The following is a 25,066-nucleotide window of genomic DNA, read 5'->3' as shown; positions in this document are numbered from 1 at the left end:
GCAACATATTGCCTCATTCTTTTTTTAAAGTACAGTACATTTCTTGACCTTGTTTTTGTAGCATTCTAAATCTCAAAATTCCTGCCAGTATACTGATAAAAATGTCAAACTTACAGTTGAGTTTTAAAACAATGAACCTAACCTGAATATATTGGAATGCCAACATCCCAAGTATTTAACAATGGTTCCACTGACCTCCCCTGACAACTGGACGTGAAATTTATCAGTCAGTTCCAGTAAAGGTTGAATAAGCTGTTTTCTTCCAGTCATTAATCATTCCTCTATTTCAATTTTTTCCCTTATCATATCAACTTTCCTTAAAGTTTTTAAGACGAAGTACAATAAAACTTGAAGCACATAGTGTATATTTGTTTCACTGAGTTCTACTTGTTTGGCTGACAGGATGTGCTGTACAGATTCAGTGAAAACCCGCTGGCTGCATGTGATTCTGTTTTCTATTTTAACATGACATTGATGATAGTAACTTGCTTGATGAATGGACTTGTGAAAGTGAAAACTACTATGCTGTGTAAGAAAAAAAAAAATATGAATTTTCCATTTTTGTCATTCAAATCAAAATAATGTGTCAAAGGCAATGAAGACGAGACCTCACTAAAATGTCTAGAAAATCCTGTAATCTTGTATTTTTTATACTTTCAACATATGTGTCTGTGTCTATTTATAAATCATATCTAATAAATGGAATGAGAACTACTGTCTGCCTGTTCGTTTGGTGACTTCTGTCCATGCCAGACAGTCAAGCCCATTTTTTTTTTCTTCAGAGAAGGAGGCATGGAGTGGGGTAAGGAAAAGGACAATGCAGGAGTGCATGATCTACTGTGTTTACACTGAAACTTAGTTACTCTGCCAGTTGAAATATTTTTAAAAAATAACTATTATGATCTGTGTTATTACAGTCTTTATGGGCTAGAATGAACCAATACATTCTTGTAAAATTTGAAGGTTTAGGTCATATTTTAATTTTATACTTAAATGAGGTTTCTGAGCTTTGAATGACCCACTGTACAGAGGCAGTATTAGCTCTGCACTGACCAAACTGGCGCTATTTTCCCAGGGATAAGGGAAGAACCATCTTGCGAGTTTGGAGCCAGAGTCTGTGCATTACAGTCCGAGAGTGGAGCCACGTCTTCAATGACCTGCCCACACATCTTCCAGACTCACTCGTGTTTTTGTTTCATTAATAATATGCTCTGCTCTATCTCTATGTCAAATACAAATTTACACTTGAACTTGCATCAGTATAATATTGACAACCTAAAGTGAGAGAAACTATCCTTGGAAAAAAAAAATTATTTGACGCGTATACTGTTTTAGTTAGGCCCAGGTCCCATCCAGTAACTAATAACTAACTAATGGTGGAGGTGGAGCTTATGACCTATATTGCAGCCGGCCACCAGGGGGGGCTCTACTTGCTTTGGCTTCACTTTATTGGAGTTGTTCAGTCATCCATCTTTATTTACAATCTATGGTTACTATCTGTACTTGGGTCAATTGAGCATGTTCCATTTGCAGAGGAAGGGACTGAAATATCGTCAAAAGTTCTTGAACTGAATAGTGAAAGAATCTGGAAATTTGGAATATTTTTTTCCAGAAAAGCATAGTGGTAGTTTTTCTGTTCATAGGGAGAAAACAACTCTGCAACAAATGAGTTTTTACACCCAGGTAGCACTAAAGTTCATGAGGTCAACAAAAGACAAACTGTAAATTTTCACCAATTATTTAGAAGATAGCTGGTTCGAACTTAAATTTTTAGCACTATTTACTAAGAAAATAACAATCGACAGACACAAACTGTAAACTGAGATCACATCACCACATGGCTGTATTCCCTGGCCTCAATCACCAGCCCTTCTTGGAACTGCAGACCAATCGAAACCAAACAAATGAAACAGAAATATTGTGCTAGAAAGTTAAATTATCATTTGTACATATTTGTGAGGTGCTGTTTGTTCACAATCTGTCTCACTAATATGTAATACTGGGTCATTTTCCTGAATAAACAAATTCCAAGACATAATAATTCTGTCTCGGGCTGCACAGTGGTGTGGTGGTTAGCACAGATGCCTCACAGCAAGAAGGTCACGGGTTCTAATCCGTGGGCCAACTGGGACCTTTCTGTGTGGAGTATGCATGTTCTCCCTGTGTCTGCGTCGGTTCTCTCTGGGTACTCCAGCTTCCTCCCACCATCCAAAGACATGCTGGTTAGGTTCATTGATGATTCTAAATTGCCCGTAGGTGTGAATGTGAATATAAATGGTTGTCTGTCTCTCTGTGTTAGCCCTGCGATAGACTGGAGACCTGTCCAGGGTGTTTCATTTGTTTGATTGGGTTCTCTGTTAGGACATGTGTGTAAAAATCTGCTGATGTTTTAGATAATTTTTATGTAAAAATGATGAAAACTCTGAGGGTTCCAATCCAGTAAATACACAGGCAGGAAGAAATTACAAGCAGACACAAAACAAAGCTGAATGAGTAGAGAAAGTAAACGTCTGGAGTGTCCAAGTGTAAGACCCATCATGTAACCACAATGTCCCACTTTCAATCCTCATTGTCCAGACTATTTCAAATCCAAAATAGCTGTTTTATAAAGAGTTACTGGTTTCTGTGCCAACAATACCGACACTGTCTTGCTGGGCTAGTTTGGTTTCCCCATTTCTCTTGTCCACTTTCCCTTCTTTCTTTTCCTTCTCTCTCTTTCTCTTTGCCTCTCTCTCTCTCTCTCTCTCTCCAGGGATCTTAGTGTGACTTGATGGAGCCTCAGATTCTGAAGATGAGATGACCTCCATCAGTCCTACATCCCTGCATGCGCCACCTTCGATTTCACAATCAATAAATCATTGAATTTCTTCAGGCGTGGGTTTTGTTACAGCTGTGTGTGTGTGTGTCTGTGTGTCTGTGTGTGTGTCTGTGCATGCGTGTACACACTGAATGTAGGACATGACAGTGAAAGAATGTAAAGCAGTAGGGTTAAATAGAGCTGGGCCTCCTTCCTCTGGCTGGGTATCAAGCCGCTGGGCTCAGCATCTTTTGTGACTGCTGGCAGTCTGACAGGATTGTCGAGGCTCAGATAAGTGCAGCACATTAGAGCACTGTCCATTCAACTGCAGGCACAGCCCTGAAAACCCGCCAGTGATTCTGTGTGTTCACGCAGAATTTAGGCCATGTGAGTATGAGAATGAAGAAAAAGAAATAAAGTAGGGTGAAGCTACACTCTGAGACATTTAAAGACGAGTAAAGATAAATCAGTAAAGTGCGTGCTTGTGAGCAGAATAATCAAAGGACGACCCAAGTACTTTTAAACCTGGAGCCAATTTTTCAATCTCCTGTGGTCTAAATGATTAATAGGGATAAAATGATTGGAATTAGTCCAATACTGAGAGAGAATGCCATAAGCAGCAAACATGAAACAGCTGCAGTGTAATCAAACATTGTGGGCATTTGTCCACAGTTCAGTGAAAGGTCTTGTTTTTGGCACTGACTGACTGATACAAATAGTTATTATAACTGCATACGACACGTGGACATTGGAGAAACTGACGTTCGTGTCTGCCATCACCAGACACTGCCACACAGCATCCAACAACCAACCTTCATTTGAAGATCGGTTGGGTCAGAAGCATTGCCTCGGCTTGGATGTCTCACTTCTAAGGTTGCTTGCCCTTGCTACGTTTAATGTGCCATTCACTGACTACTTGTCCTTGCCTACAACAAAAGGAAAGAATCACTGACTGTATAAAAGAACAATACACTCATACAGAGCTCTACTTCTTTATCCTCTCATGTTGGTATTGCAAGACGAGGCTGGTGGGCATGCTAATTTCAGTAGTCATCTCTCTATCTAGACATACAGTATCTATGTCATTACATCTAAACAGTTGTTACAACCATATTTCTGAATGAACATCAGTCTTGTGTATGTGTATAAAGTACAGCGATGGAATCTAGATGTGGTTAGCCTCTCATAGCATAAATACAGGAAATAGAGGGAAAATGTTAACCCTGCATTATCCAAAACTCATGAATTCACATCTAAATCTCCCTGATTATATGTAGTAATGTGTATGGGTATCTTTAGAGAGGAGTTACTCTCTCCAGAGACACTGCCAGGTAATAGCTGGGCAGACACAAAACCAAAACATGCAAAGCTGGAGAAATACAAATACATGTCCATCAAGAAATTCTTCCAGCTCATACCTCATCTTGAGAACACAAGAATGTGTTTCGCATTTGAGGTTTTGTACATACTTTAGAAGTGTTGGTGGGTGTAAACCTTGTAAGAGCCAGGCTAGGTGTTAACAGACACTCTAAATTCGTATTGATGGATCAAAACTGTCACCAGGAAGACACTGACTGGTTTGGACAAGTGAAGTAAAATGTATAAAATGATCCACTGTATCTAATATTGAAGAATTAAAAAAAAAGCTATATTAAAATATTAAGGTGGTTTTGATCACCTGGATACCTTCAGCCCTATTACCACACAGAGCACTGATTCTAGATGATAATGTAAAACACTGCATCATATTCATCTGTGTATGGCAACTGCTATATGTTTAAGGTTATTGAAAATATTATGCTTTGTCTAGTTTGAATATGAATACAGCTTTCTGACAGGATACAACCTCTGCTCACCTACATGACATTTTACATACGTTTTAACTGCACAAGAAACACATACCTTCCTGCTTTGTCACTGAACGTCGTCATCAACAATAAACAATGAACTATGCCTTAATAGCGCGATAGAAATACTTTCAGCATGAGCCCCTGCCTTTTCTGCCAACTCCCACTTGGCAAATCCCAGCGGCCAAGACATCCAGAGTAGTTAATACCCGTATGTTCCATAGTTCTTGGAATCACTTAATGAACCAGTCTTCAAGATGGGCCAGGACACATTGGTGGTCCCTAAACACCAGCTCATTAAAAGCTCCTCATTTGCATAATCCTCCAACTGTGCTTCAATATACACACTATCACCACCTGTCCTTACACAACCCCACAGATGAACAGTGGAACTGTTAACAGCCTTGAACTGGACCGAGATGAACTAAGCCTGAACTAAGACTGCCATGTATGAAAATGGAATAAAAATCACAAAAATGTCTGCTGTCATTTCCAGTGATCAGTAGCAGCAGCTGTTATCTCTACTGTTGGTCCATTATTATGATTGCTCATACTTGAAATATGTGTGAAAAGCCCGGACAGAAAGCTCAGGCAAACTTATTGGACTGTTTTCTGGTTTGTGTGGGTCAGATCAGCAGCTTAACATAGACATATATATATATATATATATACACTTAATATTTCAAACACATACTGTATATCTGACAAGCCCCCATGTTGAGGTCATACAGGTACTGGCCACCAGATGGCAGTGGAACTGTTTGACTTCCAAAGCAAAAGCAAGGCTAAGACTAATGTAACTACTACAAAATGATAAATATTCCACAGATTTTATTCTACAGTTGCAAGTTTTGTTTTTATTGGTTATTTGGTGTGTGATTTTTTTACACACCTATATCTAAACCAAAAATAAAATGATTTAAGACGAGGGGTTTTGACTGATTTTCTTGTTTTAATGAATGGAAGTGGATATGGGATCAGTGTCCAGACTTCATCACAAAGTAAACTTACCATTGGACGAGCTTAGCTGTGTTAGTAGTGCAGTAACTGTAGGTTCAGCTAAACCCTGTTGTGTCTGACCTGCCCCAACACTGGTGTGGCATCCTCACCATGTAGCCACTGGGAGTAGGCGTCTCTGCTGGCTTCCCAGCATGCACAGAGGCAGACGCATCATCCCTGTTGTCATTCTCATAGCATATGTGGTGTTAGTCTGTTAAGGGATTTATTGTGCTTTGCACTGTGTTGAAATAGCTCCTCTTATAGTCACATGTTCCCGTTGCTGTACAATTAATCAACATAAGTGAATGTTAACTGCAGGTGATGTGTCCTTTTGATATATGCTCTTCTTCAAACATTGTTGTAAATATTGGGATAAAAGGTACATCCTGTTGTATTATGGTTACCCCTTTGTTTCCTTTCCTCTCCAAGTAAAACTCCAGTTGAGTTGACAAAAGACAGCCTCTAATGTCTGGGCTGTAAATCGTGAGTGGAGCTGAGGTGGGTGTCTGAATCTGGCAGACAGCTAGCAAGTCGTGATGGCACCCACCTGCCACTCAAAGCAGCCACACCCTGAATTATTCCTAACTGTAACTTCTGATATAATTCATTCCAGTGAGTTAGATATAATTATAGACTAGTACAGTTACAGTGAACTGAACATTGACATGGTTTCTCTCCCTCTACTAGCCACTAGATGTATTGTGTATAATGCATGGATTCAGATCTGAAACGTGTTCTTTCATCTGTACTTTTGGATTTGTTCCACCCCTGCATTTACCAGTTGTATTGCTGACTTTAGAAACATGCCTCCACAGCTGAATCTGACTTCAGACTACAGAATATTTGTACCTGGCACATAAGATAATTATCATCAACCTTGCTGTGACTTGGCTGAGAGACAGACTACACATTGGCCTCCATCCATTCAAAGGTTTCTCTTTTTCACGACATGGGAGATGTAATCAGGAAGGGCGTGCCATGGATTAACCAATAGAAACAAGAGTGCATACAAACAGTGGCACCTGGAGCGGTGTGTTCAATATGACTGGCTTTCAGTCTCCATGATATGGGACAGTTTTGTTCTCAACACTGATGTCGTCTCCTCTAAGCTTTCAGATGAAGCATATTTGTCTTTAAAATCTTAAAACTATGTCATGATTCTCCCAACCACCTACAATAAAAATGAGTTCAACCCATATTCACCAGTCCATCCTGCAATAAATTCTACCTAGTTGGATACAATGACTACATTAGTTTTAGATAAATGTACCAAGCAAAGTGGCAACTGAATGTAGATCATTCAAGGCAGAGGTGTTCTCTAAAATCCAAAGTGGGTGAATTTATTTCTACATTATCATTATTTCATTTCATGAATATAAAATGTCTATGTACAGAACATTAAAAATGTGTTCAATCTGATGAAAAAGGAGGACAGAAGTGGAGATTTAGCACATAGCTTTGATTTGTTTGCGGGGTGTACATAAACATCTTGTTGAAGTTGTATAAATCCATCCTTGAGGGCGGAGCCTAAATTCATTCGGCAGTGAATTAACAAATTAACAAACAAAAAAACAACAAAAAAAAACACAACAACATGACAGCCAAAACTCTATCCACAGTTCTTTTCAGTCTTATTCATTGTCAGGAAAAGAAGAATGAGTTTCCTATTGCTCTAGGAATCTTTCACATGTGAAGATCCTGAGGCTTCCACCTTGATGAGCCGAGGCAGACACATGGTCCTGGCCTGTTTTCAGCCCGTCACTCTGTTCCACTTATCTTCTCTGATGTGACATATCTGTCAGTCTCCACTTCTAGGAGTTTGAGCACTAGCACGATGCTCTCTGTGTAGCGAGATTGCCAGGCCTCTTAAATTCATCTGTGTGCATTTACACACAGGCAGACAGATAGCTGAGCAGCTTCATTCTGTCTACTGGCCAGACTTCTTCTCCTTCTGGAAACTAAAGCTAGTCCGACGACTTAGTTTCCGTTGCTTCTGGGCAAAGTAATCGGCTCGAGAGGTGCTGGCCCGGGACTCCAGGATGTAGTTCACCTGAAAATAAACAGTGTGGAAAAACATGTTTGAAATGGTTTTAAAGGCTGCAGTGACTGCTGTATGTCATTACATCATTACAGGTGCATTTAAAAGCCTATTAATGTATCTCCCGTGTGTTAACTGAATAAATGATAGAAAATATAACAGTGTGCATTATGTATTCATACTTTGAAATTCGTTAATACACAGGATCAGATGTTACAATCCCTTGTAAACAGACTTTGTTTACTGTCAAACCACTATTTCACGAGCCTATAAGAACTCCTTTTAGTTACTACTTTAGTTCTGAACAAATGAAAAGGTTTTGAAAGCATCTGTGAATGATACACTATATTACCAAAAGTATTCGCTCACCCATTCAAATGATCAGAATCAGGTGTTCTAATCACTTGGCCTGGCCCCAGGTGTATAAATTCAAGCACTCAGGCATGCAGACTGTGAAACAAGACATTTGTGAAAGAATGGGCCGCTCTCAGGAGCTCAGTGAATTCCAGCGTGGAACTGTCATAGGATGCCACTTGTGCAACAAATCCAGTCGTGAAATTTCCTCGCTCCTAAATATTCCACAGTCAACTGTCAGCTCCATTATAACAAAATGGAAGCGTTTGGGAAAAACAGCAACTCAGCCACGAAGTGGTAGGCCACGTAAAGTGACGGAGAGGGGTCAGCGGATGCTGAAGCGCATAGTGCAAAGAGGTCGCCGACTTTCTGCACAGTCAATTGCTACAGAGCTACAAACTTCATGTGACCTTCAGATTAGCCCAAGTACAGTACGCAGAGAGCTTCATGGAATGGGTTTCCATGGCCGAGCAGCTGCAGCCAAGCCACACATCACCAAGTGCAATGCAAGGCGTCGGATGCAATGGTGTAAAGCACGCCGCCACTGGCCTCTAGAGCAGTGGAGACGCGTTCTCTGGAGTGATGAATCACGCTTTTCCATCTGGCAATCTGATGGACGAGTCTGGGTTTGGAGGTTGCCAGGAGAACGGTACATTTCAGATTGCATTGTGCCAACTGTGAAATTTGGTGGAGGAGGAATTATGGTATGGGGTTGTTTTTCAGGAGCTGGGCTTGGCCCCTTAGTTCCAGTGAAAGGAACATTGAATGCTTCAGGATACCAAAACATTTTGGACAATTCCATGCTCCCAACCTTGTGGGAACAGTTTGGAGCGGGCCCCTTCCTCTTCCAACATGACTGTGCACCAGTGCACAAAGCAAGGTCCATAAAGACGTGGATGACAGAGTCTGGTGTGGATGAACTTGACTGGCCTGCACAGAGTCCTGACCTGAACCCGATAGAACACCTTTGGGATGAATTAGAGCGGAGACTGAGAGCCAGGCCTTCTCGACCAACATCAGTGTGTGACCTCACCAATGCGCTTTTGGAAGAATGGTCAAAAATTCCTATAAACACTCTCCTCAACCTTGTGGACAGTCTTCCCAGAAGAGTTGAAGCTGTAATAGCTGCAAAAGGTGGACCGACATCATATTGAATTCTATGAGTTAGGAATGGGATGGCACTTCAGTTCATAGAATGAGTAAAGGCAGGTGAGCGAATACTTTTGGTAATATAGTGTATATCACATATCATTAAATATGCCTGTACCAACATTACAAGTGTCATTTGTGACGATTTAACTATTTTCACAGCCACTGCAGATCAAAATGACGACAACAGGAATTATAGTTGGTGATGAATACACTTAAACTCCTGATCTGCTCTTAAGCTGCTTAAAGTTCCACTGTGTAAAGCTAGTCTTCTACAGCCGGACTGCTGCTGAGGAGGCATAACATTATGACCACCTTCCTAATATTGTCTAGGTCTCCCTCATGCCTCCAGAACAGTTGTGACTCATCAGAGAATGGATTTCTGAGGGTGTCCTGTGGTGTCTGGCAACAGAATGATGTTAGTGGGGACCTTTGGGTCCTATGGATTGAGGGGAGGGGCCTCTGTGGATCATCCCACAGATACTTGATCAGTTTGGGATCTAGTGAATTTGGAAGCCATCTCTAGTAGCCTGCCTGGATATTAGAATGCAACTGACTTGTCATTCCACCTTCTCTAACTGGTGAACACCAAGGTTTTCAAACTCTTACCAAGTGAAGAGGACTCATAAATGGAATACATCAAAAACCAGCGTATTCAAAGTTTACTTATTCCACTATTAGCATTTATTGCCCAGCTTGCTTTGCTATATCCAGCAGATGTCACTATATGATTGAATGAGAAAGAATTGAGACAGGCAAAAGCTAGAAGAGTTTTTCGTGTCCAGGATTAAGTGAACTGATAAACCTGGCAAAGAAACAGCACAAACATTCAGCCTAAACTCACCTTTAGCACTATTTCATTGACAGTAGCAGCATCAGACTCAAAGTAGAGAGGCTTGTAGTCATGGTTGCTGAGATAAGTGAGCTTAAATATTGCATGACCTGCAAGACAAAGAGCATAAATATGTTTAATGAGACAAAAACCGACACCAAGCAGAAATTACACACAGCTCATGTCAATCACTGCTTCTCCCCCTGGCTGCCGATCTCACATGTCTTTGTGTCATCCTAGAGGCAAGTATTGGAAGTGTCAGATCTCCTCAGAGCTGAGGAAGAGATCTGGCAGCTGGATGTGAGCGATGAATGATCCAAATAGAAATGCCATCTAATTCTTCATTGCACTCAAATTTGTTAATACGATTAAGTGAAATGTGGATGTGATTTGTGCATTCTAAGGATTACCATGTCAATGTGCTATAATAAGAGAAAGACTGGCATCATATTTAATACTGAAATACCAACATTACAAAAAGGTAAAGGGAATTTTGACGCCATGTGTCTTTATTCACGCCTTCATTGGCTCCGTCAGCTCTTACACAGTCAAATGTAATCCAATTACCTGAGACAGAGCCTGCTAAACAGAATATTTAAGTCTTGATATGTCCCAAGCTGCTCCTCACAATTGGTATTTTATTAGACTGGTATCAGCTAAAATAAACCACAGTGTGTGGAGATACTCCTGTATCATCCGTCCACCTAAGCCTGCCATTTGGTTAATTGGTAAAACAGAAGAGAATGAAAATTGAAATATTCACAGTTCCATGAAAAATCCATCTTCTCTATGAAGATCAATACCATTGAAAGCAACGCAAAAGTCGCCAAATCAATCCCTGTGTTGAGTTCAAGGTTTATTAGAACTTGTAAATTAGAATTTCAGAAAAAAACCCAATAGATGAATGCTTTCTGCATTTGTCTTCATTCAGCTCTCAGTAAAAAGTTACGCTGACCCTTAACATCTTCACTGTGTTGAGCATGTGCTAAGGAGAAGAAGGGGCTTTCTACTGTTTCAGTATACTCACTGGGGCTTCTCTCCTCTACAAGGTCACAGGCACAGAGGTGGTCCGAGTCGATAGAGATGGGTTTTTGACGAATCCAGAACTTAGTACTGGCCTTCTGATTGGTCACAGGATCAATCTCCACCTTTTCTCCTGAAACCCCTGAAAAGACAATTATAAGTCAAGTTAGATCACACATTTTGTACACATGACAACAACTCACTACTGGACAACATAAATACGTTTAAAAAGTTTTCTGTTATTATTTTCCCATCTGGGTGATGTAGCCAAAAACCTGCAGAACTAATTAATTACCTCAGGCCGCACATTGTGGTGAGTGGAAGCTGGCAAATGTTAGTGTGCTAACACACAACCAAAAAATGGTGAACATGCAGCAGATAACATCATACCTGCTTGTAATGTTAGCATTATCATTATCAAGTACAACCTGACAGATCCATTACCATGGCTGTGGATTCTAGCTGACAGTTGATAGGTTATTTGTATTTGTTGGGCGCACATCATGGTTTAGTATATGGGCTGTGAAATTCCTTTAACAATACAGTGGATTCAGAAAGTATTTAGACCCCCTTCGCTTCATTTTAGTTTTTCTACAATTGGTTAAGTAAATTTAGTTTCACATTATAGTACACTCAGTTCCCCCTTAATGATAAAGTGAAAATTGAATTTTAGAAATACTTACAGATTTATTAAAAAGGCAAAACTGAAAGATCACATTGAAATACACCAATCAGCTACATTAAAACCACAGACAGGGGAAGCAAATAACATTGATCATCTTGTGACAATTCAATGTTCTGCTGGGACACTTTTGGACCTGGCATTCATTCAATTCAATTCAATTCAATTCAATTGGGTGTTACTTAGACATTACTTACTTAGACATATACCACCCACCCAGACCTTTTAAATCTTTGTATATAGAAAAATGTTTAGTTAGATAGTTAGATTGCTTTCTTTGCACTGAGAGGGATTGCATACAATATCATTGTACTTTATAATGACAATATAAAGTGTATAATGACAATACAGACTCAGACTAAATTCAACTGATATTGATTGAAAAAGAGAATTGTTATGTCTGGAATCAAGGAACCAGTGTTTTTCATAAATTTGGAATTATAAATCTGCGAAAGAAATCACTCTAAACTACACAGTATCAATTACATGAAATAAATCTGAAAATTTTGAACGGCTTGCAGAAAGCAGTACGTACCTAGTTGAACATCTGTGGTGAAACGCAGTTTGTGAATCATGCTGATCTTGAAGGACTTATAGTGGTGACTGCTCAACATGTCTTGGACTGTGGTGATGTCAATAGGAGGGTCTTCCTCTGAGCTTTCCTCGCCTCTGGAGCCTGAAGGAGACAGAAGGAAAACATCTCAATATCTCAACTTTGGACATGATTTTATCCATGATCTGTAATTCTTCTTGGAGATTTTATTTTCATGGCGGAAACCTGCTGCATCAAAAAAGAATCCAGCTTATTCTTCCTGGTCTGCATTAAAAAATGACAAGTTTGTGAATTCTTCCACATGAGAAATCCATCATGGGACAGGTGCAGCAGAAAAAAAATGTTGTAAAATAAAAATGTGTCAGCAACAGACTCTATGAGGAACAAAAAATATATTTACTATGTCAACTTCCTAAAAAAAACAATTCACATGCGGCATACAAAACTTTACTCAGTCTGCCGTGTAGATCTGAGGACAAAGATTTCAAACACAACAGCCATGTTGGTTTGCAAATAAATGACACCATAGATTTACACAACCACCTGACACTTCACAAATCCAGCAGGAAAACTTATTTATAGCACATTTAGGAAAATCATACCATCAACCATGTGTTGGTAGTAATGACTTGAACATGAACAGGTTTCTACAGACAGACAGACAGGTGACATACTGGGATTACTTACTGTTTTCTCTGACCAGGCAAAACTCCAGGGTGTTCTGGCTCTCCAGTGTTGAGTCCAACTCCACTGCGACGTTTGGCTCCGTCTGTTTCTCCAGACGATACATGGGCCCTGTTGGAGAACGGAGGAGAGAAAACATCAAGACTGCAGTTATGAAGCAGGCAGGGAGACAGCTATCACTTTTACTGATGCTGCAAAGGGATATTTCTCCTTTTGGGTGTGGAGTCACTTAAGCTAAACTGGTGATTTGTTTCCAACCTTTCTGACTGACTGCTTATGTTTCTTGGTGTGTCAGATTGCTTTTTAGCAATCTTTTCTTTTAACAGGAAGGTAATCAGCTGTAACTGGAGGTACTGTATGTACCAGTCTGTCAAGGTGAACTGGGTAGAGAAAACCAGTTCAATGCATATCCTTATATACAAATAGCATTTAATAAGAGCACATTTTATATAAGTTACCTGATGATTTCAGTTTATGATTTCAAAGTGCAAAGTTTGGACAGCACATTCCACTCCTCCAGTGGGTTTCAAACACCTCAGTCTCAAAGCTCTCTTGGCAGACCAACATTAGTTATTAAATTTCTTTCCTTCCTCCTCTTTTCCATTAAGTGTCTGTAAAGTGGACCCACTTCTGTTTAACCACTTCAGGAAGGATACAACAAGATACAATTACCGGCTCCCAATAATGAACATAAATAAATAAATACATAAAATGGACCCTGAGAAGTGGGTCAAAAAAGTAACCTTAACTTGATTTTACTCCGGTTGACTGCTGTGGACATATTGTAGTAACTACAAGTCCATAGAAAGATGATACTGTCAAAGAAAATCCATGACAAACTCACAAAACTTGTCTAAATGACGCAATAATTATACCAGAGAGTGAGACACTATGAATGGATGTAGTAGTATTTGCTCAGCAAACGACAGAAATGAAAGCAACCAGTGAAAGTGGGAGAAAGCCGTGAGGTAAAAACTAACCCTTTGATAAAAAGCATGTTTCTAAAATTTCAGCCTGAGCATGAAAAGAACTTGGCTCAGAGTTGGTCCAAGCTTGACTGCCTTTTATGAAAAAAATGGCATGCTATTTTGTATGAAACTGCAAATTTGCAATCTAAGAGTGAGCATAGCTATAGGTGTACTTATTTTAAAATGATTTTTTCCTAAAAGCCATATTTTTAAAAATCTGTATCTGCGGTACGTATTCCATCTTGGGGAGATTTGGGAAATGTTTAATTAGAAAACGGAACAAACATAACATTCACTTCCCCTGAGGAGTAGCAGCTCATTTGCAGTTCAGATGCAGCCCATCATCTGAGACGCAGCCATCATCACCTACCAAAATGTCACCTCAGTTTGCCTGATAATGTGCACAAGCACCATTCAGTAGTGTCTTATCTATTGGCACAGGCCACATCGTTTTATATTCCACACTGCAGCCTTCCAGCACATCATATTTCACAGCCTCTTCCAGTCAGATGCATCTGCACCTTTCATTCCTGTTCCTGCCAGATCCTGACATTAAATTAGCTCTGTCTTCACGGTCTTGGCTCTAGATTTTTAGAATTATTATACTCTGATATTATGTGCATTTAAAAGTGTTGGAAATATCTATAATTTAGCACATGAAGGCATTTAAATGAAGAGAGAAACTACTCCACTCTTCAAGGAAAAGGAGGTCATCATCATGCTGCATAGGTATTACAGTATACACTCAAGGTGAACATGAAATATGTTCTTGAAGCCTGCTCCAGTGAGTTTAAATGTTAGGTAAATGAGCATTTTTTGAACCAATCCTTTATTTTACAGCAGGCTAGAGTAATTTCACAGTTAATCAGCTGTTGTGAGCTAAACTTCTCTGATATTTGACCTAATTTTTGAACAGTACGACTGACTTTGAACTGGATGATAGTCAGGCCCATTCGTGTCATACAGTGGACATCGTGCTTGGAATGCAAAATTGTGGATCCTCTTTCTTCAAGCACGAGTGTCATCACAAAGCACATCTCATCGCTTCTACTTTATCTTATTCATGTATAAATGATGGAATGAACAGAACTTGCCCGCTGTCATAGCTATATGTTTTGGATTGCTGACTGTTAATCCCTTGTATGCAACTTACAGGGAAGTAGGCAGACTGAATAGGATGCTGGTAAATAATGGAACGTAAAAGTAACAGATACTAAGTATTAGAGATTAGGGTGAAGATCGAGACAGGCTGATCACAAGTTAACCACTTTTTTGCCAGAGAAAGGACAGAAATCAATATTCCAACAAAGCAACACTGCTGGACCTCAAACTGTCCTTGCAAAAAAAGTGTGTGTGAGAGAGAAGAGGGCACATCTTTGCGTAAATACAGCAAATGATCAATAATCGTCTAAATGTAAATGAGACAACAGTCCATATTCACACAACTGTATGTATATGTGTAAGTAGAGGATGAATTGGTTAGGTTACAGTCTGGGCAGTTTGCCAGAGACTGACAGAAACAACCTCGCCACCAACTTGCATATACTAATGCTCCTTTAGAAGAAGGAGGATCATAAACAGGAGCAAAACTGCCTTTCAGACAACAATATACATAGATATACTAAGAATCTTGAGGACAAATGCCACTTCAGTTTAACTCTTTGTCTGAAGAGGTATTCAAAACTGTTTTTAACGGCCTATAGTTTACTAGCCTTGCTTAGACGGACATGGGTCTGGTAACACATTCCTTTGATCTCATTATGGGGCGTATCAGCAAATCAACAAATCAACAAATCAGAGCCATTTTCAAATTCAACTTCACAACGCTCAGATGATATGTATGACTATGTTGCTGTTACTCTTTTGTCCATTATCACATAAACAACACCCAGTTATTTAATTTTGCCTGGTAGATCTTTTCCGGAGCACACACACAATCAGTTCCCCAGGGTACAGTAAATGCTTCCTGCACAGTACCAAATGTGCTGGATATGAGAGAGATGTGACGTTGTCCTACTACCATCAAATTCTGTAGAGTTCATCCTTGAATCCAAGTGGAATTTTCAATTAAATGGTGTTGGAAATTAGCTTCAGCTATTCACACATGTACAGAACGTCAGACACTGCTTCTGCAGCTGTCAGTGTTTTTTTTTTTGTACCTGTCCCATAATAACAAAAATCTACATAAAAGATAAATAAAGGTGTTCCAAAGATATTGTTTTCACAAGTTGATTTGTGGCCAAAACACGTCACGTTGACACCCAAAAATTAAATGTATCTTTCCGTCCAAGTGAAAGTGCACCTGAGACGTCCCATTCACAAGAATGAGCTAGACATACACCGATCAAGCATAACATTATGACCACTGACAGGTGAGGTAAATAATATTGACCATCTTGCGACAATTCAATGTTTTGCTGGGAAACTTTTGGACCTGGCATTCATGTGGATGTTAATTAGACATGTAGCACCCACCTAGACCAGACCAGACACCCCCACCCCATAGTAATGACACTTCTTGTTGGCAGCAGCCATCCCCAGCAGGGGGCAGTTTGACAAACGGCACACATACACAAAAACGGTTTAGGAACAACTAAAAAAACATGAAGAACAGCACAAGGTGTTGACCTGGCCTCCAAGTTCACTAGATCCCAAACTGATCAAGTATCTGTGGGATGATCCACAGAGGCCCCTCCCCTCAACCCATAGGACCCGAAGGCCCTAACAACATTCTGTTACCAGACACCACAGGACACCCTCAGAAGACCCAGCTCCATTCTCTGGTGAGACAAAACTGTTTTCGATGCACAAGAGAGACCTACACAATATTAGGAGGGTGGTCATAATGTTATGTCTGATCAGTGTGTATGTACATAATGACAACTCAAAAACATAATGGTTCTGCCGGCATAAGAAGACACCACACATTCTCGATCTTGCAGATTATTAAGTGTCATTACCTGAGCCTTTCTGTGAGCCTTTCCTCTTCTTGAGTGCTTTCTGGAGAATTTCCTTCATGGTTACCTTCAGGCTGTCCACAGGGATTAGAGAGAAACCATGAGCAGCATTTCTATAATGGGAAAAAGTGGAGAAAGTTAAGATTGTTTTCAACAACACTCCATGTAAGGATACCTACGTAACATATGGTATCCACTAATCAGAACCCAAACGTGGAATTATTGTGGAATTAGCGCAAATGAACAGACTCAGAAGTTATTATTGTTATTGTTAGCTTAGTAAGATGTAAGATTCAATATTCAAGAGGTTTATTGTCATATACACAACAAAGGTTACATTAACTAAACTATAAAACAGCTAAACCAAAATGAAATAAACTTACTCCAAGCATAGAAAATAAAATTAAAAAGGTGTACAAGGTGCAATGCGCAAAAGGTATGTGCCAATGTGACACTGTCGCCGATATGTGCAGATGGTATGTGTTAAAAAGTTCAAAACTGCATTCAATCAGTAATGATTCAGTGACTCAGTAGTGTGATCGCCTGCAGATAAGAACTTTTTTTTTTAGTCTGGTTGCCCTTGCTCTCACACTCCTGTAGCGTCTGCCAGACGGCAGGAGTGTGAACAGTGTGTGCTGTGGGTGGGTGCAGTCCTTGATGATGTGGTGTGCCCTCTCTGTGACCCGGGTGTTGTAAATGTCCTGTGGTTGTAGGAATGTGACCTGTATCCAACACTTGTCTCTGCTTTTAAAATATCTACTTTTTCAGTTCACGTCAATGCTGCCATCGCATCTTACAAGTTATAGCATCTTCATCACCTGCCCTCTCCCCGTTACGAGTGTCTCATATAAGGGTTTCTATTCTCCGTAAGCCTTCTTGTATTCTATGTGCACAACATTTAAGAATACAAAGTGATATGTAATATGCATAAATAAACAACTTATCGGTGCAAGAGAACTGCTTATATCTTTCCTCTATCTTCGTTTCATTGAAAACTGTATAAAATACATTTATCACAGCAGGGAACAGAAGTATTACTTAGAAGTAGAAATGACTGGAGGTTTGATAATTTTGTATTGGAAATTAAGTTTGTTTCAAGAACTACAACATAAAGGTAGCACATCGCAGCATGACTTGATTAAGTAATTGGTATTAGACGGCACCATCAACTACTATCCACATCATCTACATGTTGCCTATATGATTGAATTTGTTACAGATTTTGTACTCACATTCTGACAAAAAGTGACTGTCTGGAAGCAAGGCCAGGAGAGGAGTATTTCTCCACCAAGGCTAGAGTGCTGAAGCCAAACTTGTGGATTGGCTCATTGGAGTCCAGTGGAGGAAAGTCAGTGTCCACTTCACCATCGTCCTCAGCAATGTGGAGGCAGTAGGCATTCACATTCTCACTGTGCACAGAAAAAGAGAGTTACATGTAAACCGACATTTTGTGAAACCAGTCTTGAGATGTGCTTGCACTCACTTGAGTTTGGGTTCTCGTCCCTCGCTTGTGTACTGCCAACAGATGAGCCCGATGAGGTCGTGGACACGAGCGTTTGCGATGGTCACCACTGTCATTGGATGTACTTTCTCCTGAGCCATCTGCATTGAGAGGTAGACGTCTATCTTCTTTGTAGCCGTTGTGCCAATGTGACCCTGAAGGTGAAGAGAAAGGGATTACATCATGTAGAACAAAAACCTAATTACATAAAAGACACAAAAAAGACAGCATGGTCTACTTTCAAATTTCTGTATGCATCCTTATAGGGTAACTTTATGGCAGAAATTGCCATTCGTGTCCCAGCTTTTATTGACAATGCAAACAAATACAGAACAATAGGTGCTTGTTTAAAATTCCCAATGCCAAACCATTGTGCATGGTGCAAACCACCTTAGATGAATTATATACAATACTAGAATTACAATTAGATGACCACAAAAAAAAAAAAACATATTGAGATGTGTGGCGGTTCTCTAACTATGCAGTGTTGGAAGATAAAAAAAATGAAGTATAAATGCTGAATCCAGATTCTATAATTATTATCACTTAAATTTAAACTTCTCCATGTGCTACACATGAATCATTGTTGGTCCTAATACCAGCTTACAGGTGCACTCACCAAAAATGGACGGCAATGACGCAATCTATTGAGCTCTAAATACCCTTTCAATGAGGTGAAAAGTCTGGATGTCAAGTGTACAAACTTGTCTACAGTACATTCAAGGGAACATTCTAATTTTGAGAGCAAAATCTTAAATGATTTACAATACATTCGTATTTCAAAGCTTTCTTTTAAAAAAAAGTTACACTGAAATGGTTGTTAGTCAAGTGACAGGGCAGAGCAAAATGTTTCCACTACAATTATACTGCAGTTGTCATTACTGACATTATATTTACTGGGGAGTAAAACCGCAATTCTGAACTGACCAAACTGCCTTCACTTTCATGTAACAATCAGATGAATAGATGTTGAATAATAGGTGTGTTCATTCAATCAAATTGAAGACTTACAAATACTTGTTTTACCTGAGTTTTTGCTTAGTTGCAGACTCATTTAAATTAGATACTTTTAAAGAAAAAAGTTGGAAAGTACAAATCAACAGGAACATGTTGCAAAATAACTCACCTTCCCATCAAATTTGGAGTATTCATTGAAGGGGTTGTTGAGCTGCTGGGGACACTGCTCCAGTCGTAATGAAAGGGTGGATTTTGTACCTGTTGACCGCGGCCTGTCTTTAAAGTCCCGCTTTTCAAACAAAGACCCCAGATCGTCCACTGGACAGAACACATGAGAGCAAAAACAACATGCACAGCACCACTGTTACTTTAAGTATATCAAGGCAGCTAATACTGTGTTTTTACACAAAAGATAAATGGAAAGAATTTCATGTCTGGATGGAAAAATACTTCATTTTGAAACGGCAAAGACTGCAGCAGTTGTCACCAGATTTACCAGAAGAGCACTTTTCTTCCAAATATTAGAGAGGGAAGTATCCAGTAACTTCCAATTAAAGCAGCAAAAACTGATTTTCCTTTTAGCTTTCCTAACCCAGGGGACTAATTTGTCTAGTGACACATTTAGAGGGGCCTTAGCCTTTGGTGCTGAAGCAGTTCTATGCAGTTTAAGGGTGTTTCATAGCGTATTTGAGAGTGTATCAAAATGTCAACATTCAGATTCCTTGACCGTCTATAACAAGTGAAAGTTTCCCTAAAAAATTAGTAACATATGCAACTTGGGTCTTATTGTACGCTTTTCAAAATGTTTAGGAACCGTACCTGACTGGGAGGATGTCCTCTCTTTCCACTGAATGTTTTTACATTTGATTTGGTTCTGCCGTTCTTTCCTTAGTCTTTCAAGTCTTTGAGCTGAAAAGAGAGAAAACCATTTAAATTTCTGTTCCATGCAAACAAACCAGCCGCTAAAAACCTGATGAAAGTCATCATTCATTATGAAAATACTTGGTTCAGATTTACAGTGGCAAGAAAAATTAAGTGAACCCCAAGATAGCATCTGCATTTATGTATACATTTGTCTTAAAATGTGGTCTTATCTCCATAAGTTACAATTATGACAGATGACATACGATTTTAACGTATAACACATAAATCCTTTTGTTGTTGTCCATACTGAATACCCCCAAGGGTGTAGGGTTGTAGGTGAGTGACAAAATCACCAAAAGCTAACTGGAGTCAGGAGTAAACTTGCATGCCTATTAATGAAACTAGAAATGAAACACTGTGTTGACTTGATTGATTACGATTAACACTTTGTTCACGTCGAATTCATCAACAGTTCATCCTTTTAAGAAATTTGAGATTTCGCATTAAGGAGAGTGCATATAGATAGAAGGCCAGCCCAGCTACGGTTGTTAGCACTGATGCATAAAAACATCAGTGTTGGCCTCATGGCACTAAAAAGCATCTTAATACTACACAGAGCTACCGGGAAAATGTTTTATGGGCTGATGAAACTATGGTTGAAATGTTTACAAAGTACATGCTTGCGCTGGACAAAAGATATCTTCCTGGATAATGTCAGGATGAGTCCTGATGTAGCCCAGCAGAATGTTGCGTGTTGCAGCATGGCAATGCTTGGGTCTGTCTACCCAACAGACATGATTTTGGCTGAACTTATGCAGTTCTATGAGGGACAGTGATGCGACAGGCAGGTCTAAACCACAGCTAAGACAAACAATTCTTTTTTTTAATAAATGTATTCCACAAAGGTAAGAGCAATTACAATTGTGGACGTATTGTTAGCTTGATTACACTTCGTCCAAACTTGTGACTTTGACGAAGATTAGACCACATTTTATGACTGATTAATGCAGAACATCCAACTGTTCCAATGGGGGTAACATATGGTTTCATGCCACTGTACACTTCAGTTTCATTGGGTCTGTAAGAACAATGAGGAGAAAAGAACATATGTTATCAGGAGGACACACTGACACTTGACAGGTAATATTTTGACCGACATGATACACTCTTTAAATACAGTCACACATACTGGATAAATAAGTAAAATACTCCAAGAAGAGCTGAAATCAAATAAGACTTGTACACTTTGTTACGAAGTTTTTCATCCCTCTCATCTTACCAGCAGCCCCAGGTTTCTCACAGCTATCTTGTTGGGATCCTGATGAGACAGCCACCACAGGTCAGTATGCAATCTTGAGTTTGAAAGTCCGAGAGGATAGTAGCCATCTACCCACAACCCAGAATTCCATCACTCCACCAAACTTGCAACAAAAGTCAAGGGAGCCAAAAGGGGACATGCTGTGTACCTTTGGACTCCCTCTAACACCAAAACCATGTCAACCTTCCAAGAAAATGCCTGAAAGTAGCTAAGAATAGATTCACACAGGTTTTCATTTTATCCAGACTCACTACACGCAATTTTTACTGCTCATATTATACACCCACATCCCAACTCAAAACACTTTACATTCACATCTACCTATTTCTTCCCATAAGCACACACAGTCAAGGAAACATCGGCATGTTGTCCATGTACTGGGGATCGACAACCTGTTCTACCTACTGAGCATCCCCTACAGATGTCTAGCATATAATTCAACAGAGAATCCTGATTGAATGAAGGTGCAATGTCTACAAGACAGAAAGCAAACGTGACTTGCCAACTGAATAAACAGTGTCAAAACGGTATCAATCAGTCTTCTGCTGGGCTGAATCGGAGAGATACTCATCTCCTTTCATTATCACATACCAGTCACAGGATACAGGATGGTGCCTGCTTGACTTGCAAACACATGCCTTTGCCGTTTTATGTACTGCCACTGCTTGTATTCCCACTAGCTTAAAATTTGTAATACTACTTTTCATAAAAATAAGATCAAGAAACATGTTATTGGAGGTGCTCCTTATTACAGGCAAAACAGAGAACCACCACTATAAAACCCTGACATGAAGATAGACGTGGAGTTTCTTGCTGAAAATACCGTGAGAATATGAAAAAATGCAACACCTAGCAACCAAATTGAATGAGTTTATTAAAATCTGTCTTTTTTTCTTTCGTGTCATCATCAACACAAATTATGACACATGGAGAGAACTGTTGGTTGGACTTCCTCTTTGAAAAGAATATACATTGGATCAAATGGAACCAGAGTCCCAGTGGCCTTGTAGTTTAAGGGAAATACCATGGTACTGGATTGCAACTGGGGATGATAGGTTGCAAGCCTCTGTAAATCTCTGCCCATGTTTCTTGTCTTTTTCAAAAATTAAGCTATCAAACACAGGTAATAAAATCCCAACTCCATTTGCCATAGCCTCTGATTATTCAGTTCTACAGTTGTTGAATACCCACAGTCAAAAAAACAATCTGGTGCTGACTGCTTGATTTGTGAACTGTGGCACTCACGTCATAGCAATTAATCAAATTCACACAGTGAACTACAATCTAATCCCATGCCCTTTGGGTTAACAATTTTCAATGTCACACAATTTGACTTGAGCCTCAAAAAACCACTGGCCCAGATTAGACACACAAGCCCCCTCCAAACAACAGCAGGACAGGCTTTCTGGCTGCCTGTGCAATAATGACAGGAGGCAGGTTGCTTTTTTTGCCAAACAGAAAGTCTGCCCTGCTAACCTACCAGAGCCTCGAGATGAGTTTACCTGTGTTGGAGCGCCGACGGATGCCAAAGTCCCAGCTGGAGGTGATGTCCATGGATTGGGAAAGGTCACAGGCATGACTGTCTGTCACACTGGTGCCCCCGTCGCTCAGGGAGCCTGACCCCGTTGACCCACAGCTGCTGCCGGGCACCAGAGCAAGCTGGCACTTCTCCAGATCCACATCCTGGTCTATTAGTACCATCTCACACATTCCAGTATCATCACTTGTCACATGAGACTGTCTGATGTGAGCCAGAATAATGGCTGGGTTGTCCAAGAAAGCCATTTCCTCTGCTTTACAAAGTACAGCTTACGGCTGTAGATGTTTTATATTTGTCTCACCCTCTTGTTTGTTTGCCAGAGGATGCCTTTCCTTTCTTTTCAGTCTCTGTTCGAGAGTGTTGAAGCAGTGACCGATGACAAGTGGAGAGGCGTCATCTTTTCCGTCTCCTTTTCTTGACTATTTTCTTTGCTCCAAGGTAGAAAAGGTGCCAGTAGCTGTTTAGAGTGAGACAACTGTTATTACATGGTGCAGGCCAGAATTGTGATTTCAGTTTGAGAATTTAAATAAAAATGTACTCAAAATACAGGAACACACACATATGTACAAAACAAGAATTGTTTATTGTCGCTCTCAATCTGGTAGGTGGAAGTGGATTTTATGTGAATACAGTTACTTTATGAATCATTTGCTATTCCTTCAGCAATCAGGGCCATACTGGTTATTTGGTCAGGCTTGACTCAACATTTAAAACAATGACACGAATTGTGTTCACACTATTGACATTTTGTCAAATGGATGCCAGTGGGACTGGACAGTAAACAAACGCCCTCTTGCAACAGTCTGTCAGCTCATAATATGTGTACTGTGGACACAAAACTGTTGATAATTTCAACAAGCACATGGAAACTAAGAGCAAGGGCAAATAAATCCCACCCCGTGATGTTACATTAGCCTGGAAGAGTTAGCATGTCAAATGCAAGCTATTGAAAAAGTAAATTCATTCAAAATGAGCCCCCAACGCCATTTTAACAGTATATGTTTTTTTACAATCATATGTATTCGTAGCCCTGTGTGGGGATCTTAGTGGCATGTATGAAAGCTTGTTATATTATCCTATACGGCTGATGCTAACTGCAGCTACTGATAACTGCAGTCTAGTGTCAAGTTTGCTTTGTCACTTAAAACATCATTGTGCTGACAGTTTTATGGTCAGCTTCTCCAAATGAAAAGACGTATTAATTGTGGTACTACTGTCGAGTGAGACGCTTAAATTCCCTCACCAAACAACCCGGTTATTGAGTCTTGGTAGCTTGTTTGACGTTAGCTAATGCTATTGTGTTTCCTAGCTATTCTTAACCTTGCTAACAGGCTAAGTAAAAAACTCTGCACATTAGCTAAGTCAGCTTTCGTCTGCTAAAAATGGCAACACGGTATATACTCGGCATCCAGTCTGTAAAAATGTTTAACCACAGGTGAGTACAAACTGTACTGGTTGTATCTAGTTAGCTCGTACACTAATTTAAGCAAACAACACTCGAGCTCTCTTGAGTTAGCCGGCTATGGTTAGCCGCTATCATAGCCTCCCAGAGTAGTTACTTCATGACGAAGTCCTACCTTTTGAAGTTGCCTCCGACGAGGGAAATGGGTGTCTACAATGCTCCATTTCATCCATGCATATTCCCGGCCGCGTCAACAACTCCTTTCATTAGTGATAATGCTCTATACCACAACCAAGCCAGTTTAGTCTGCTTGCTCAGCCTAGCTGCAGCCAGTTCGCTTTCACTTCCGGTTCAATTTCTTCAGAGTAAAAAGGAAATGCACCCTAAACTATTTTTGTTGGGTCTGTATCCACAAAAATACAACTTCAACAAAAATGAAAGAATATTCATAGATCTCAGTTTGCTCAATGACAAAAAATGCATAGCACTAGTATGGAAAAAGACTCATAGACCAGAAGTGACACAGTGGTTGAGGCAGATGTTAACAAACCTTCCTTTTGAAAAAAATAACATATATACTGAAATCAAAAAACATGTATTT

General features: G+C 39.8%; 1 protein-coding gene across 1 annotated transcript; it reads right to left on the bottom strand.

Annotated features, from left to right (window-relative positions):
* Nucleotides 1-5,509: 5,509 nt before the first annotated feature.
* mapkap1 (MAPK associated protein 1) lies at nt 5,510-24,845 on the bottom strand. Its single transcript, XM_084571617.1, has 12 exons — nt 24,641-24,845; nt 23,026-23,520; nt 20,161-20,250; nt 19,511-19,659; nt 18,367-18,539; nt 18,116-18,292; nt 16,887-16,996; nt 12,962-13,069; nt 12,257-12,397; nt 11,044-11,181; nt 10,029-10,126; nt 5,510-7,693 (listed from the first exon to the last, which is right to left on the bottom strand). Exons 2-12 carry the CDS (start codon nt 23,306-23,308, stop codon nt 7,571-7,573), a joined length of 1,590 nt encoding a protein of 529 aa, XP_084427743.1. The 5' UTR covers nt 23,309-23,520; nt 24,641-24,845; the 3' UTR covers nt 5,510-7,570.
* Between the last annotated feature and the right edge of the window lie 221 nt (nt 24,846-25,066).

This window comes from Chelon labrosus (genome assembly GCF_963514085.1).
Source record: "Chelon labrosus genome assembly, chromosome: 22".
Classification (NCBI taxonomy): domain Eukaryota; kingdom Metazoa; phylum Chordata; class Actinopteri; order Mugiliformes; family Mugilidae; genus Chelon; species Chelon labrosus.
The sequence above is the reverse complement of the archived record's forward strand: the minus strand, read 5'-3'. Positions and strand labels throughout refer to the sequence as shown.